At 33.9% G+C, this 12,841-nt stretch overlaps 1 protein-coding gene across 5 annotated transcripts in view; it reads left to right on the top strand.

Annotated features, from left to right (window-relative positions):
* Nucleotides 1-12,841, top strand: part of NF1 (neurofibromin 1) — a 299,361-nt gene that overhangs the window by 104,999 nt on the left and 181,521 nt on the right. For all 5 annotated transcript variants that reach the window (XM_015119005.3, XM_015119007.3, XM_077970741.1 and 2 more), the window contains exons 9-11: nucleotides 10,383-10,556; nucleotides 10,992-11,114; nucleotides 11,371-11,445. In XM_015119005.3, the coding sequence (XP_014974491.1) occupies nucleotides 10,383-10,556; nucleotides 10,992-11,114; nucleotides 11,371-11,445 (372 nt within the window). The remainder of the gene's footprint in view (nucleotides 1-10,382; nucleotides 10,557-10,991; nucleotides 11,115-11,370; nucleotides 11,446-12,841) is intronic.

Below are 12,841 nucleotides of genomic sequence, written 5' to 3' on the forward strand. Positions count from 1 at the left end.
TTAAAAGTTTAGATTTTTATATCTTTCTGGATTTTTAAAAAAGTATTATTTATTTATTTATTTTGAGACAGAGTTTCACTCTCGTTGCCCAGGCTGGAGTGCAATGGCACGATTTCGGCTCACTGCAACCCCCACCTCCTGGGTTCAAGCGATTCTCCTGCCTCAGCCTCCTGAGTAGCTGGGATGACAGGCGTGCACCACCAGGCCTGGCTAATTTTGTATTTTTAGAGAGATGGGGTTTCTCCATGTTGTTCAAGCTGCTCTCGAACTCACGACCTCAGGTGATCCGCCTGCCTTGGCCTCCCAAAGTGCCAGGATTACAGGCATGAGCTACTGCGCCTGGCTAAAAAATATATTTAAAAAAATGTATTACAAAAAAAAATAGCTGGATGTGGTGGCAGGCGCCTGCGATCCCAGCTACTCTGGAGGATGAGGCAGGGAGAATTGCTTGAACCTGGGAGGTGGAGGTTGCCATGAGCTGAGATCACGCCACTGCACTCCAGCCTGGGTGACAGAGCGAGACTCCATCTCAAAAAACAAAAAAATAAAAAATAAAATAATAAAATAAAATAGTATTCTCACCCTTTTCTACTCACATTCCCTCTAAGCTAGTTAGTGTTATTGGCTGGTATGTATTCTTCCACTCACATTTATTTACCCATACATTCAAATGCAAAGTACACATACATACGTAGGGTGGTGTTGGTTGTATTTTAAAATGCAATTATTTTATGCACATTACTCTCCCTTGTTATTTATCTAAGAAAGTATTTTAGCTGTTCCTCAAAATAGTTGATAGAGATCTAACACATTCCTTTCAATATTAGGTAACATTCTGTTACACTAATGAGCCTCATTTACTCAGCCATTTTGCTGAATGGGTGGATATTCAGATGTTTTCAGTTTTTTGACACTATAGCTAAGCCTTAAGTAAATATCTTTTTAATATATTCTTGTTAACTGATGCTCTTAATTCTATAGATTAGAATCCAAAAACTGGGGGTTCCTGTGTTGAGAACATTTGCATTTAAAATTTGTAATAGTTATTACTAGATTTACATTCCCCAGTAGTTGCAGCAGGTCACAGTTTCATCCGCACTGAATTGCCTATTTTCCTGCATTTTTATCAGGATTAGCTATTGTTCAGTCTTTAAAATTTTTGCCACACTAATAAAGTAAGATAGTATCTCATCTCAGGTATTCTTACCTTCTCTTTCAGAGGTAAACTGTGTGATGTGATGGATATGTTAATTACCTTGATTGTGGTACTTATTTTAGAATATATAAGTTTATCAGAACATCATGTTGTACACCTTAAATATATACAATTTTTATTTTTCGATCATACCTCAATAAAGCTGAAAAATGGCATTCAGAAAGGAAGCAAACAGTATATTAAAAATATGTCATAAATTTTCAAGCATAGAATGATAGCATAAGATTAGGAACAAGAATATGCATATAGATTAAACATATCTGTGAATATTAATCCATAAATACGAATGTTGAAGGTGTTACAGTCTTGAAGAAAATGAAAATTATGTTGTGTACCTATAATATGAAAATAAAAAAATCACACAGAGGCATATACCTTCTCTCAAGGATGTATACTCGAGTATACATATTATTTATAATTACCTAAATTTGAAAACAGCCCAAGTGTCCATCAGCTGGTGAATGAATAAACCAATGGTGATGCCTTGAAGCCATGGAATACTATTCAGCAATAAAAAGGAACTAACTACTGACTTGGCAACATGTGTAAATCTCAAAAATATTATGCTAAGTGAAAGAAGCCTGGCTCAAGAGATGACATGCTATGTGATTTCTTAAAACTTCTAGAGAAGACAAAATTCAGGACAGAAAGCAGATAAGTGGATGTCAGGAGTGGGAGTTAGGGGAGGAAATTTATTGCAAAGGAGCAGTAGGTGATTGATTGTGGTGATGATTGAAATGTTCTATGTCATGATTGTGGTTGTGGTTACATGACTATTCTGAAAGTTCGTATTTAATAAGTGATATAAAAGAAAAAAGTATTGACCTAAACATTAATTTTCCAAATGAGAGCACTAATTAAAATTCTCAGATACTGAGAACAAAGATAGTATCTCATTGTAATTTTTATTCTTTTTAAGGTTACTGAGGTTTGGAAACAGTTCATATGTTTCTTTGCCATTTGCATGTTTTCTTTTGCAGGTGTCTGTTGACTTCTTTACCTATTCTGTTATGTTGCTTCCAGTTCCTTATGAATTTGTGAAATTTTTTGTATATTAAGAGCAGTAATCCTACATTTTTAGTCTGTAAATATTTTCCAGTCACCTGTTTCTTTTGACTGTAGTATCTTTTTTTAAAAAGAAATATTTGAAATGTACAAAGAATGTAACAGTTCCCCATACTCCTGTTAACATTTTTATATTTTGCTCGTCTTTTGAGAAATTTATATATGTGTCCACGAAAAGAGTCAAACTCTATAAAATATTTTAAGAGATTTATTCTGAACCAAATATGAGTGACACAGCCCTCAGGAGGTCCTGAGAACATGTGCCCAAAAGTGGTTGGGGTACAGCTTGGTTTGATATATTTTAGGAAGGCATGAAGCATCAATTAAATACATTTAAGAAATACATTGATTTGGTTTAGAAAGGTGGGACAACTCAAAGTGGGGGCTTCCAGGCTATAGGTAACTTTAAACATTTTCTACTTGACGGTTGAGTTCGTCTAAGACTTGAGATTAATGGAAAGGAGTGTCCAGGTTAAGATAAAGGATAAAGGATTATGGAGACCAGGTTTTGTTGCGCGGAGGAATCTCTCAGCAAACTTCAGAGAGCAGGTTGTAAAATGTTTCTTACTAGACCTAAAAGGGTGCCTGGCTCTTAGTCGATTATCTCCTGGATCTGGAAAGGAAGGAAGGAAAACAAAGGGAAAAGGGATTCTCTATAGAATGTGGATTTTTTTCCCACAAGAGACCTTGCATGGCAATTTCAAGGTATGGCAAGAAAATATATTTCGGGGCTAAATATTTTGTCCTTGTCTCATAATGTTATGCCAGAGTCAGATTGAAAAGTAAGTCACGATATATAGGGTCAAATAAAACCCATCTGATGAGAACTTATGGTTTGTAGGGCATACCTCCCTTAGACCCCTTAGGTAGGAATTTGGGCAAGTTAAAACATCAGAGCTTAGTCCTTACATGGCTTTTAAAAGTTGTGAACAAGTAATACTTCCATAAATTCTCACTTAATTACAAATCCCACTAATTTCTTTTTCTTCTTTCCCAGGGACAGCCACTGCAAAGGGTTAAATGTGTATTCTTCTAGTCTAGCTTTTACATTTTTATGAGGATGGGGAGATAGACAGATAGGTATATAGTTCAGTGTTTCTCAAAGTGTGGTCTTTAGACCAGCAGCATCAGCATCACCTAGAAACTTGTGAGAAATGCCAGTTCTTAGTTTCTACTAAATATTTAGTTTCTCACTAAAAACAGCAGTTTTCATTAAGTCCTTTCAAGTGGTTGTTAATGCACATTGAAATTTGAGAACTATTGTTCATCTAGGTCATTGGCTTTAACTGCTGTAAGGTGTTCCCCAAATTGAACATACCATTTTTTTAAAAAGAGACTAAGTCTTGCTATTATGTTGCCCAGGCTGGTCTCAAACTTCTGGGCTTATGCGATCCTCTTCCACCTCAACCTTCAGATAGCTGCAGCTATAAGCATGCGCCACTGCACCCAGCTTGAATGTACCATATTTTAAATTCCATATTGTCAAGCATTTAAGTTACTTTTCTTTAAAAAATTAACATTAATGCAAAGGAAACAATCGGCAGAGTGAGAAGACAACCTACAGAATAGGAGAAAATATTTGCAAAGTATGTATCCAGCAGAGGATTAATATCCAGAATATACAAGGAACTCTGACGTCTTGACAGCAAATAAAAAAAAAGAATCCAATTAAAAAATGGGCAAATGACCTGAATAGACATTTCTTAAAAGAAGACAGACATATGACCAACAGACACATTTTTTTAAAAAGCTCAACATCACTAGTCATCAGGGAATGCAAATCAAAACCACAGTGAGATATCATCTTATCCTGGTTAGAATGGCTACTATCAAAAAGACAAAAATTAGCAAGTGCTGGCAAAGGTGTGGAGATAAGTGAACTCTTAAATGTGGCTAGTGGGAATGTAAACTAGTACAGCCACTATGGAGAACAGTGAGAAGGTTCCTCAAAAAACTGCAACTAGAACTACCATGTGATCCAACAATTCATTATTGGACATCTATCCAAAGGAAGGGACATCTGCACCCCCATGTTTATTGCAGCACTATTCACAATGGCCGAGATATGGAATCATCCTAAGTATCTAACAACAGATGAATGCATAAAGAAAATATGGTATATATACACAGTGGAATAGTATTCAGCCATAAAAAAGAATGAAATTCTGTATTTTGAGGCACATAGATTGAATTGGAGGACATTATATTAAGTGAAATAAACCAGGGACAGAACGTTAAACACTGCATGTTCTTGTTCATACATGGAAGCTAAAAAAGTTGATCTCATAGAAGTAAAAAGTAGAACAGAATACTACAGGCTGGGAAGGATAGGGCGCAGGAAGGGTAGGGAGCGATTTGTTAAAGGATTCAAAGTTACAACGAGATAGGAAGAGTAAGTTCTAGTGTTGTATACCACTGTAAGATGACTGTAATTAACAATATGTTACACAGTTTCAAAGAACTAGGAGGAGGATGTTGAATGTTCCCAGCACAAAGAAATGATAAGAGATGATGGATATGCTAATTACCTTGATTTGATCTCTGTATATCTATGGAAACATTACTATGTTCTTCATAAACATTAATACATCAAAAAACTTAAAATTAATAACAAAAGATAAAGGGCCCTGAACTCTAGTTTTAGAGCTGAATTGTATCCAGTCAGATAGTTTCTATGTTATATAAACATTCACTTTAAATTTGGAGCTGAAATATATTTGGAAATCCATACTTTTAGTATGTTCATTTGTGTGTGTGTGTGTGTGAGGTAAACTTGGTTGGCTATTGGCAAATGTATTGGGTAGCTACTTAATAAAACATTTCCTTCCAGTGCTTCGGCTTTCTGATGCTTAGAAAATGTGTATATTTAACATAATATGCATTATCACTTTTGAAAGTAACTAATTATTCTAACAGTTATTTGTGCCAAATTAGTAATGTGAGTTCGGGAACTATCAGTCTTTTCTATGGCCTGGAATAATTTAAATAATAGAAATTATCCAATTAGATAGAAATCATTATAAAATCATCAAGGTTAGAAGCTGTTAAGATTTCCTTTGACTTTTGCTTATCATTAGTTTTAAAGAAAAAAAATTGACATAATGGAAATTTTCACTATACATCAGGAAGGAAATTCAGTGGAAAAGTAAGCTTCCTGTTCAGTCTTGACCTTCAGTTTATACTTTTCTTCTTAAGTACTGCTACTGGTTTCTTAATGCTATTTCTAGAACTAGCCTATCTATTGCCTATTTAAAATAACTCATTAATCACCTTTTATTTGAACTCCCATAAATGGATCTATGTAGGTTTTCTGTCGCTTTTTAAAACTTTGTATGCAGTAAAATACACACAAAATAAAGTTTACCATCTTAGCCATTTTTAAGTATACAGTTTAGTAGCACTATCTTTCACATTGTTGTGCAACCAATCTCCAAAACCTTTTCATCTTGCAAAACAAATTCTGTGTCTATTAAACAGCTCTCCTTTCTTCCCTACCCTCAACTCCTGGCAACCATCCTTTTACTTTCTGTCTCTCTGAATCATTGACTACCTCATATAAGTGGACTCATACGGTATTTGTCTTTTGGACATGGGCTTATTTTACTTAGCATAATGTCCTCCAGTTCCATTCGTGTTGCCATGAAAGACAGGATTTCATTCTTTTTTTAATGGCTGAAATAGTATTCATCCATGTTGGAGCATGTCAGGATTTCCTTCTTCTTTAAGGCTGAATGATATATTCCGTTGTATGTGTATACCAACATTTTATTTATCTAAATTTATATGCCAGTGGATTTTTCGGTTGTTTCCACCTTTTGGCTATTACAAATAATGCTACTGTGAACATGGGTGTACAAATAACTTCAAGACCCTGCTTTTAATTCTTCTGAATATATATCCAGAAGTGGAATTGCTGGATCATATCGTTATTTTATTTTTAATTTTTTGAAGAATTTCTGTTGTTTTTAAAGTCACTTTTGATGGTTTGTTCTTTGCTAGAAAATATATTTTTCAATTTTATCAGTGCAGAATTGTATATAATACTTATATATTTTACTTGTACAATTACATAAAGGTTATATTTCCATATTCTCATGTAATTATCTTTAGTATCCATGTTTGTAACTGTTTACTCATTTCTCTTTTTCCTCGTTCATGTTTACTATTTTATTGGTCTTTAAAACCTAGACTTTGATTTTGTTTCCTAGCATTTAAATTTTTCTGTTTCATTAATTTTAGCTTTCATTTTATTTATATTGTTATTTCTTGAGGCAATGGCTTAGTTCATCTATTTTCAGTTTTTTAAAACAACTAAAGTATTTGTAAGGCTCTAAATTTTTTTTTTTTTTTAGTTATAGGAATTTTTAATATATTCTGGTTATTCATCCCTTATGAGATATGTTATTTGCAAATATTTTCTCCCACTCTGGATTGTTGTTTCATCTTGATAGTGTCCTTTGTTATACAAAAGTTTTTATTTTGATGAAGTCCAGTTTATCTGGTTTTTTTCTTTTGTTTCCTGTGCTTTTTTGGTATCATATACAAGAAATCTTTGCCAAATGCAATGTTGGAAATATTTTTTTTCCTATATTTTCTTCTAGGAGTTTTATAGCTTTACTGTTAAGTTTTGGTCTTTGATCTGTTTTGAGTTAATTTTTGTATATGATGTAAGAGAAGGGTCCATCTTCATTCTTTTGCATGTGGATAATCAGTTTTCCTAGCATCATTTGTTGAAAAGACTCTCCTTTCTCCATTGAACGGTCTCAGTACCCTTGTCAAAAATTGGTCATATGTGTGAGGGTTTCTTTCTAGGCTCTCTATTCCATTGGTCTGTATGACTGTGCTTATGCTGGTACCACATTGTTTTGATTGCTGTAGCTTTGTAGTAAGTTTTCAAATCAGAAAGTGTGAGTTATCCAACTTTATTCTTTTTCAAGACAATTTTGACTATTATGCAGTTCTTTGAGATTCCATATGAATTTTAGGACGGGTTTTTCTTTTCTTTTTCTTTTTTTTTTTTTTTTTGCAAAAAATACCATTGGGATTTTGATAGGGATTGCATTGAATCTGTATATTGCTTTGGGTAATATTGTTACCTTAACAATCTAGGAACGTGGGATATCTTTCCATTTATTTATGTTTAATTTCTTTCAGCAGTGTTTTGTAGTTTTTTATTGTGTAAGTTTTTCACCTTCTTAATTCCTGTATATTTTATTTTTGATGCTATCATAAGTGGAATTGTTTTCTTAATTTCGTTTTTGTATTTTTCATTGCTAATGTATAGAAATCTAGCTGATTTTTGTGTGCTGAATTTGTATTGTGACTTTGAATTTATTAGCTCTAACAGATTGTTTTTGGTGTGTATGTGTCATCTTTAGGGATTTCTACAGATATATCATCTGTGAATAGACATAATTGTGCTTCTTTCTGTCCAATTTGAATGACTTTTCCATCTTTTTCTTGCCCACTTGCTCTGTCTAGAATTTCTAGTATTATGCCGAATAGAAGAAGAAAAAGTGGGCATCACCATCCTGTTCCTGATCTTAGGGGAAAAACTTGCAATCTTTTACTATTGAGTATGTTGTTAGCTATTGGTTTTTACTATATGGGTTTTATGATGTTGAGGAAATTTCCTCCTATTCCCAGCTTGAGTGTTTTTTATCATAAAAGGTGTGAACTTTGTCAAGTGGTTTCTCTGTATTGATTCAGACGATCATGTGGAGTTTCTTCTTCATTCTATTGATGTGGTGTATTACATTGATTTTTTTGTTGTTGAATCATCTTGTGCTCCTGGAGTAAGTTTCACTTGGTCGTGGTTTGTCATTCTTTTAATAGGCTGCTGATTTTGTTGAGTTTTGCATCAGTATTCCTAAGGTATATTAGCCTGTAGTTTTCTTGTAGTATTTTTGTCTGGCTTTGGTATCAGGGTAATGTTGGACCATATAACTAATGAGGAGAAGTGTTCCCTTCGCTTTAGTTTTTTGGAAGTGTTTGAGAAGCATTCTTTAAATTTTGGGTAGAATCAACCAGTGAAAGCTATCTGGTCCTGGCCTTTTCTTTGGGAGCTTTGTGATTACTGATTTAATCCCTTTACTAGTTATAGTTCTATTTAGATTTTCCATTTCCTCATGAGTTAGTTTTGGTAGATTGTGTGTTTGTAGAAATTTGTCTATTTTATCCAGGTTATCCAAATTGTTGGCATATAGTTTTACATAGTATCGTCTCATAATTCTTTTTATTTTTGTAAAATCAGTAGTGTCACCACTTTTTTCCTTTTTTTGGGGGGGGGGGACGGGGGTGCGGGGATGGAGTCTTGCTGTTTCTCCCAGGCTGGAGTGCAGTGACACGATCTTGGCTCACTGCAACCTCTGCCTCCTGGGTTCAAGCGATTCTCCTGCCTCAGCTTCCCTAATAGTTGGGACTACAGGCATGCACCACCATACCTGTGTAATTTTTGTCTTCTTAGCAGAGATGGGGGTTTTACCGTGTTGGTCAGGCTGGTCTTGAACTCCTGACCTCAAGTGATTCGCCTGCCCTGGCTTCCCAAGGTGCTGGGATTACAGGCATGAGCCACTGCATCTGACCGTGTCACCACTTTCATATCTAAGTTTAGTAATTTGGTGTTCTTTCTCTCTGTCTCTCTTTTATTTGTTTCTTTTTTTGTTAAACGATCTAGCTAGAGTTTTGTTGACTTTTTCAAAGGATCAACTTCTGGTTTTGTAATTTTTCTCCATTGTTTTTCTGTTCTCTGTTTTCTCTCTAATCTTTATTATTTTCTTTCTTCTGCTAGCTTTGGTGTAGTTTACTCTTTTTCTAGTTTCTTGAGGTGTATAGTTAGGTTATTGAATGAGAACTTTCTTATTTTTTAATGTTTACAGCTTTACATTTTTCTTTTAGCCATGCATTCACTACATCTTATAAGTTTTAGTATGTTATGTTTTCATTTTCATTTGTCTCAAGTTGTTTTCTAATTTCCTTTGTGATTTTTTCCTTTGATCTGTTAACATTCACAAATTTTCACGTATTTGTGAATTTTTTAGTTTTTTATCTGCTGTTGGTTTTTCATTTCTATTATGATCAGACAACATACTTTGTATGATTTCAATTTCTTTAAATGTATTAAGACTTATTTTGTAGCCTAACATATGGTCTGTTTTGGAGAATGTTCCATGTACACTTGAGAAGAATATATTATGCTGGTGTTGGGTGAGTTTAGTTCTTGACTTGTTACATTTGAGCATACATGTAGGTGGAGATGTGAGATACTCATTTAGGAGAAAAGCCAAGTGAAGAAATTTGTTAATGAACTGTAAAGAGGGATTAACATCACAAGAGTAGGTAATTTTTTTTGAGAAACAAATTTAGAGCAACAGAACAGCCTTGAATATATTCCTATTTAGAAGGCTGAAGGTTGAATATAACCTGGTGTGTTACAAAAGGGTGGAACAATTTATCATAGGCCAGAGCCAAGATAGTATAATATTTAGACTTTAAATATCAAAAAGAAGATATGATCAGCTGAATTCAAAGTTGAAGGCTAGGCGTGGTGGCTCACGCCTGTAATCCCAGCACTTTGGGAGGCCGAGGCAGAAGGATCACTTGAGCCCAGGGGTTCAAGACCAGCCTGGCCAACATGGTGAAATCCTGTCTCTACTGAAAATACAAAAATTAGCCAGGCATGGTGGCAGGCGCCTGTAAACCCAGCTACTCTGGAGGCTGAGGCAGGAGAATCGCTTTGACCCCGGGAGGCAGAGGTTGCAATGAGCCGAGATTGTGCCTTTGCATTCCAGCCTGGGTAACAGAGGAAGACACCATCTTGGGGGAAAAAAAAAAAGTTCAGAAAGCAGCTTGTTTGGGAAGGACTGTTTTTTTGTATTCATTTAATAATTCAATAAAGAAAATAGAAAAAGCATGGTTTTTTTTTTAAATTTGAGAAACATTTAAATGATGACCACTACTTAAATTATGAAATTGAAAACTACAAATATAAATTATGCCTTCTTTATAGTATGAGTTTTAGAGGCTGTTAATTTGCTATAATATTAGGTAAATCTGGAATAGAAGAAACTTCATATATTATCGCTATATTTGAATTCTGTAGAAGTTATTTCTGGACAGTCTACGAAAAGCTCTTGCTGGCCATGGAGGAAGTAGGCAGCTGACAGAAAGTGCTGCAATTGCCTGTGTCAAACTGTGTAAAGCAAGTACTTACATCAACTGGGAAGATAACTCTGTCATTTTCCTACTTGTTCAGTCCATGGTGGTTGATCTTAAGGTAACATGCTTATTCTTTCTCTACTACAAACTTTAAGAAAATGAAATGAATTTTCTAGCATAAGTATTTTTTCAAAGATAATTGCTAACATTAAAGTTCTGATTCTTTGTTAAGTTCATAGGACTTTCTTTTGTTTTTTCTGTGTTCATCAGCCTAAATGGATTGAGAATAAGAAAACACCATTTTCTTAAATGAGCATAAATATACAGACTTAGGTTTAAAATAATGTGTCTATTAGGACCTGAAAGGAACCTATATATAGTATAGGAACAGTTATATCAGACTAATGAACTACAGTATTGGTGCTTTGTGCTTCTTCTGGCAACTGAATTTTACTGCCATCTGTGTGGATAATGTGTTGATGTTATTACATGTTAGTAAAGAAATACTGCATGGGCATTTAAAGGCTTTTGTTTTCTGTTGGGGTTTTTATAGAACCTGCTTTTTAATCCAAGTAAGCCATTCTCAAGAGGCAGTCAGCCTGCAGATGTGGATCTAATGATTGACTGCCTTGTTTCTTGCTTTCGTATAAGTCCTCACAACAACCAACACTTTAAGGTGAGAGCATTGGTTTTTATCTAACTATGTTTACTGATGCTGTTATCCTTTATAAACAAAAAGACTAGAGAGATTAATAGGTTTACTTTTATCGGTATTTCTCACTATTATGTATTGATGTTCATTTCAAGACCTTAAAAACTTAGTGTTTTTAAAAAAAAAAAAAAAGTTCTATTTGCTGTTTTTTTTGACTTCATTTGTATTACTGAGTATTTTTCTCATAGAAATAATCTGCTTTGTTTTTCTTTTTCTATAGATCTGCCTGGCTCAGAATTCACCTTCTACATTTCACTATGTGCTGGTAAATTCACTCCATCGAATCATCACCAATGTAAGTCCAAAAAGGTATTGCTAAATTACTAAAAAAATTTTTTTCGTTCTTTTCTTTGCATATTTCTTTTTAAGAAATGCACTCTTGGTTTTCAAAAAGGTTCTGAATTTAGATGTATGAAATAGGAAAATTTCTCCACAGTGATTATATTTGATAATTAATAAATATTTGTATTTTTCATATTAAGTTTGACTTAATTTTTCATATCAAGTTTCATATTAAGTTTGACTGAAGGGACCATATTAAGGAAGATGGAGTTAATAAGATGCTTTGGAAAGATTAAATCTAAAATGTTTTATTCAGATCAGAAGTCCTTGAAAAAAATGCCACTGAAAATACAATTTAAAATTTTCATCCCAAAGCTTTTCAAACATATTATTTGAATACTCTTAGCCCTTTCACAGCATTTGATACATTGACTTGCCACCTTACCATTTAAATTAAAAGTAATAGTATTTATGTTGTAGTCTAGTATAGCACATTGACAAAATGATGGGACTGTATTTGATGGTACTTTTAAATCTTTTGATCCTAAATTCATTCATAGTGTAAAATTTCATTTTTCTTAAACAAAATGAAATATTAACATACTTTAAAGTAGGTATTCACAAGATACAAAAGCATATCAGACAAAGTAAGTGAAATCATTAAAAGGTACTTGTGAAAGCTTCAACTCTGATATGGAGACATTAAATAGACAGCAAAACTTTATCAGATTTGGACTGTGGATTTTAAAAATTCTGTTCTTGTAATTATGAACAACCCTATTTTGAAAGTTCTCAGGTGTTATTTTCCATTGTTCCACTTTTATCAAATGATAGATACTCACATTTATGGGTAAAATGGTCAACATTTGCCTTCCTTAAAGGAGGCTTTAATCATTGATAACTTAGTATATTTGTCCTGTTTATAATCAAATTCCATTTTAAGACTGTGCCTCTGGTGAGTTGAAAATAACTCTTTACCCTGATTTGCCCTGAATGTTGTATTTATTTAAAATAAATGCTGCCCATATTCTATCCATTCCTGCAGTGGAAAATTCACTATTGATAAAGCTATTTGGTGACGCATTTAATTTTTCTCAGCATGTGTTTAGTGAGCATTTTGGGAGGATAGTCCTTTGTTGTGCAGGATGCCTTGGGCCTTGCAGGACCTTTAACATCTCTGGCCTCACTTCATTAAATGCCAGTTGTGCTGCATCTCCCCCATTCCTAGTCACTATGAACAAATAAATATGCCTGAAGGAATGATACTTCCTCCCTTAGTTGAGTATCACTGAGTTAAATTGTAGGTAGAAGTAACATTGAATATGCTTTGTTCCAAAAGGGAAAGTTTAATGAAGATTGTAAATAAGGTATGTTTGTATTAAAAACTTTTAAAAAATTACTGTACTTTT

The sequence above is a fragment of the Macaca mulatta genome, chromosome 16 (assembly GCF_049350105.2).
Source record: "Macaca mulatta isolate MMU2019108-1 chromosome 16, T2T-MMU8v2.0, whole genome shotgun sequence".
Lineage (NCBI taxonomy): Eukaryota > Metazoa > Chordata > Mammalia > Primates > Cercopithecidae > Macaca > Macaca mulatta.